The 5,000-nt window shown below is 36.6% G+C and overlaps 1 protein-coding gene across 2 annotated transcripts in view; it reads left to right on the top strand.

The window, feature by feature from the left end:
- LOC123512943 (synaptotagmin-1-like) overlaps positions 1-5,000 on the top strand; it is a 60,565-nt gene that overhangs the window by 42,412 nt on the left and 13,153 nt on the right. For both annotated transcript variants that reach the window (XM_045269647.1, XM_045269646.1), the window contains one exon: positions 3,468-3,605. In XM_045269647.1, the coding sequence (XP_045125582.1) occupies positions 3,468-3,605 (138 nt within the window). The remainder of the gene's footprint in view (positions 1-3,467; positions 3,606-5,000) is intronic.

Here is a 5,000-nt window from a genome sequence, read left to right as displayed (position 1 = left end):
ATATCGACAGACCACAAAGGAGTGCATCTGAAATCAACTAGTATTATATAGCATACTAAAGAAAGAAATCCTAATAATTTTCCTGGACAAGCTTACTGAATGTTCATATTGTTAAGAATATCAATAAATCACATCATAGTCTACGTACAGTTCTCTTTATTAGTAACGCTGCTCTACATAATATTGAAGTAAAAAAAATCCTAAACTGAACCTTGCTTTTTAAATTACTGAATGTCCATAACAGTGACGATATCAACACTTCCACTGCGATATGCAACAATTAACAACATCAAATCAATATATGGAATCTAAAAGAGTAAGTGGAGTAAAGAGGAATAAGAAGGATAAACAAAGCATGAAGTAAAATAAGGTAGAAAAAAATTATAAAAAGTAAAATGTAAATAGATGTGTATTAAAAGGAGTAATGAGAGAGAGAGAGAGAGAGAGAGAGAGAGAGAGAGAGAGAGAGAGAGAGAGAGAGAGAGAGAGAAGCACATAAAGAAAGAAAATATTTTGCCATTTCTACCCAGTGCAGAATTTGGAGTACGATGTAGAAGATCATGATGTCTTAAAATGATTAGTGATTAACCCTTCACTACAGGACGCATTTTTACCTTGAGGTTTGAGTGTGATTAGACGATTTTATTTACATTAGGAACGGTCTATGGGGGGCAGAAGAATAATGGCCAGAGTCTACACTAGTTTATTCCTCACGTAAGTTTCTGAAGCTGTATAAAATATAAAATCACCAAATAGTAAGCAGAACAAATATGGAAACGTGTCCTGGTGCTGAAAGGGTTAAAGAAAAATGTGATAAATAACAGTGAAACTCTAAATGCATCATACCCTAGACCATACACAATGCCCTTAATTAATAACATTGCTCTATAGAATACTGAACCCAAGGGAAACAATAGCAAAGAACCCTACCTAGCATATAACACATCCCACACTTATATTTCTTAATTCACTGATCCGTATAACAATTGCCGCTCCGTATGTTGTCAGTAATTACACCGGGCGGACAACTGCGGGGTCTGCCTTGCCTCTGATAATGTTGGAATTCATATATAGCATTGCATTTTGACTGTTCTTGTTACTCCTATTGTTGCGTGTGTGGGCGAGAAGAAGGAGCATTATTACTGGCTCCTGTTGCTCATTATCGGGATAGGAGAGAGAGAGAGAGAGAGAGAGAGAGAGAGAGAGAGAGAGAGAGAGAGAGAGAGAGAGAGAGACTTATTTGCAGCATCAGGTGACATGGCAAGGGAGGTTGGAACAATACGAACGTTGACGGCAAGACAAAGTGGAGAGAGAGAGAGAGAGAGAGAGAGAGAGAGAGAGAGAGAGAGAGAGAGAGAGAGAGAGAGAGAATTTTACAGCATGCCATCGTGGTGGTGGTGGTGGTGGTGATGGTGATGGCGGTGGTGGCCGTGACATAACACCCACGTTTTTTCACTCTTTTCAATTAGCGTGTCATGGCGTCACTCTCCCCCAGCCTGGCCAGCCTCCATACAGGGACAAACACCCCACCATGAGTCTCCCAGCCTTTAATCCCCAACCTTCGCTAACTTAATGGTCTTTCGTGGCGCGGTTGTGAGTTAAGCCAGCCTGTGTTTGGTTAGGTTAGGATCAGACCTCCTCGTCTTTTTCCTGGATCCTTGTGACTCCTCTATCCTATCCCCGCCACCGTCATTCTTTGTCAGCATTCAGAGCGATGTGAAAAATAATTCCCATGAAGACTCGAAGAGAATTGAAGGTTGCGGAAAAGATGATAGTTTTTTTTCTCTCTCTCTCTCTCTCTCTCTCTAAGCGACAGGTTTTTGAGATTTAGAGGTTACGGGGAAGAAAATCATGCGTATTCTCTCTTGTCTGCAAAATGATGAGAGAAGAAAGTTACAGGAAATATATACTAAAAGGTTAAATTCTCTGTAACCTGTAAAACGATGAGAGAAGAAAGTTACAGGAAAGAAAAATACAAGGTTGATTTCTCCCTAAACTGCTGAATTATAAGAAAAGGAAGTTACAAGAAGGAAAATAATTTGAATTCTCTCTAGCCTGGAAAATTATGAGAGAATACAGTTACAGGAAAGAAAAATACAAAGTTGATATCTCCCTAAACTGTTGAATTATATGACTAAGAGATTACAAGAAAAATATCAAGATCTCTCTCTCTAGCCTGCAAAATTATGAGAGAATACAGTTACAGGAAAGAAAAATACAAGATTAATATCTCTCTAACCTGCAAAATTGTAAGAATAAAAGGTTATAGGAAATATATCAAGAATTCTCTCTCTAGCCTGCAAACTTATTGGAAGAGGAAGTTAAATGGAAATCAATAATAGAAGACTGAATTCTCTATAACCTGCAAAATCATAAGAAAAGGCAGTTACAGGAAAGAAAAGAATACAATGTAAATTTCTCTCTAAAATACAAAATTATGAAAAACGGAAAAAGGAAAGAAAATAATTGAAGGTTAATATCTCCCTAACCTACAAAATTATGAGAAAAGGAAGTTACAAAAAAAGAAAAGAATTGAAGGTTAATATTTCCCTAAGCTGCAAAATTATGAGAAAAGGAAGGCACAGAAAAGAAATAATGGAAAGTTAACTTCTCCCTAACCTACTAAATTTTGAGAATAGGAAGTTAAAGGGAAGAAACGAATACAAGGTTAATTTCTCTCTAAACTGTAAAATTATGAGAAAAGAAGGTTACAGGAAAGAAATAATAGAGAGTTAATTTCTCCCTGACCTGCTAAATTTTGAGAATAAAAGATTACAGGAAGAAACAAATAGGTTAATTTCTCGGTAACGAACATAAGTATAAAATTAAAAGATTACAGAAAAAGACAATTAGTTTCCCTCAAAGCCACAGAAGTATAAGAATAAAAAAAAAGGAAAAACTTACAGAAATTAAAACAAACAAGCAATTAATTTCTCTCTAAAAAAAAAAAAAAGAAATGATGGAAGAAGCAAAGTAAAAGCATCGCTATGAATGAGAGAAAATATTAAAATTCACATCAAGCAGAAATACAAAAAAGAAAACGAAAAAATAAACACCAATTACACCAAAAAAAAAAATTATAAACACAAAACCACAATGAAATAAGGCAAGAATCCTCATTACCCACTCACTATTCAATTAAAAAGGACAAGTACAGGAGGGACTAAAAAAAAAATACAGCAAAAAAAGTAATAATAATAATAATAATAATATCATGAACACAAAACCACAATGAAGTAAGGAAAGAATCCTCATTACCCATCCACCATTCATTTAAATAAGACAAGTACAGGAGCAGCAAGAGAGAGAGAGAGAGAGAGAGAGAGAGAGAGAGAGAGAGAGAGAGAACACTAGTAATTATGAAAAAGAAAAAAAAATATCCACTAAGAGTAAATGGTCCAGCTAATGATCTTTTATGGCGGTGTGTGACGGTGAATTAAGCAAGAATACTTTTTGTGTGGTTTCAGAGCAGCGTGGGTGACAGCGTGGGCAGCGGCGTAGGGAGTCCTGTGGGAGGGGAAGCGCAGGGCCACCTCTCCTTCGGGCTGCAGTACGTCGTCACCAGTGCAGAGGCGGCCACGGGAAAGCTGATTATTACCGTCCTGGTGAGTGAAGGGACACACACACACACACACACGTTTCAATTTCTCGTTTTCTTTTCATATTCATATTTTCTACGTGTTTGTTCTCTCTCTCTCTCTCATCACTTTATTCCATTTTTTTCTTTTTGTTTTGCATTATGTCTGTTTTTCAAGTCGTTTGTCTCCTTTTGTGCTCTCCCTTGCTTATCCTATCTCTTTCTCCCTTTCCCTTCCTCTCTCTTTTTCTCTCGCTTTTATCCTTTTTCTCTCCCGCGCTTTATATATTTTTCCTCCTCAATTTTCTCTTTTCTCATTCCTGTTTCATCGTGATCTTACATCCTCTCGAAATTCTCTCCACGTTCCTTAATCTGTGCCCACATACCTCTCTCTCTCTCTCTCTCTCTGTTCGTCTGTCTGGTAATCTTCTTTTGTCCCGCCAGGCATCTTACAAACAACTATTTTTCCACAATATTTCTCCAGTTTCCTACCATTTTTCTCCACGTTTTCCCTCTCCCTTATCTCGAGGGAGCCTTATTTTCCACTCCTTTTACGCTTCTACGATCTTTTTTTCAAGTTTTCCATGTCTTTTCAGTCACTTTTTCAATATTTTTTTTAGTTTTGTCATGTTTTCCAACCTCACACGAACTATATTGCCTATCTCGTTACACTGTTAGCTTATTTTTTTTATTTTTCTTTGTTACCTCTCTTTTTTTTATACCATGTGGGCTTTTCATGGGATTTTAATGGCTAAATGGGGTACTTTTTGTGGTACCTCCTATCTCAAAGCCCACCCGCTAGGAAACCGTTGCCCCGAGTGAGGAAGCCCAACCTACACTCGGACCGTGGACAGGATTCGAACCCGTGCGCTTGGAGACCCCTCAGAACCCAAAGCACGCATGGTTCCACTGTACCACGGCGGTCTCATCACTCATCTGTTAGTTTTTAGTCACTCCTTTAATGTGTTCAGTTGTGTCACATTTCTATCTTACATCAACTGAATTTCCTTTTCTATTGCACTACATATTTGTCACTTATGAAACGGAAAACTTTTGTAATTGTTTCTCATTTTTTATATTGCAATGGAAGCTTTTATTAATAACCTTTGCCATTTTTAGTTAATTATTTCATCACGGAGCTCTAGGCATAGAATTTTTGTTTGTGTACTTTACTTTGCTGGATATTGATTGACAGTAAAGTTATTGATACCTTTATATTTATTGATCTATCTGTTTATGTCTGTGTTTTATTTATCAATCTATTTTTTTTTTCATTTATATATATATCATTTATCTGTGTACATAGCTGTGTTTGTTTATCTGTATGTCTATTCCATCCACGTATTTATCTATCTATCAGTCTATCCCTCTATTTTTCCTTCTACCAGAATTTCTATCTATCTCTATTTTTACATTCATCTAT

Source organism: Portunus trituberculatus, chromosome 35 (genome assembly GCF_017591435.1).
Source record: "Portunus trituberculatus isolate SZX2019 chromosome 35, ASM1759143v1, whole genome shotgun sequence".
Classification (NCBI taxonomy): Eukaryota; Metazoa; Arthropoda; class Malacostraca; order Decapoda; family Portunidae; genus Portunus; species Portunus trituberculatus.
The sequence above is the reverse complement of the archived record's forward strand: the minus strand, read 5'-3'. Positions and strand labels throughout refer to the sequence as shown.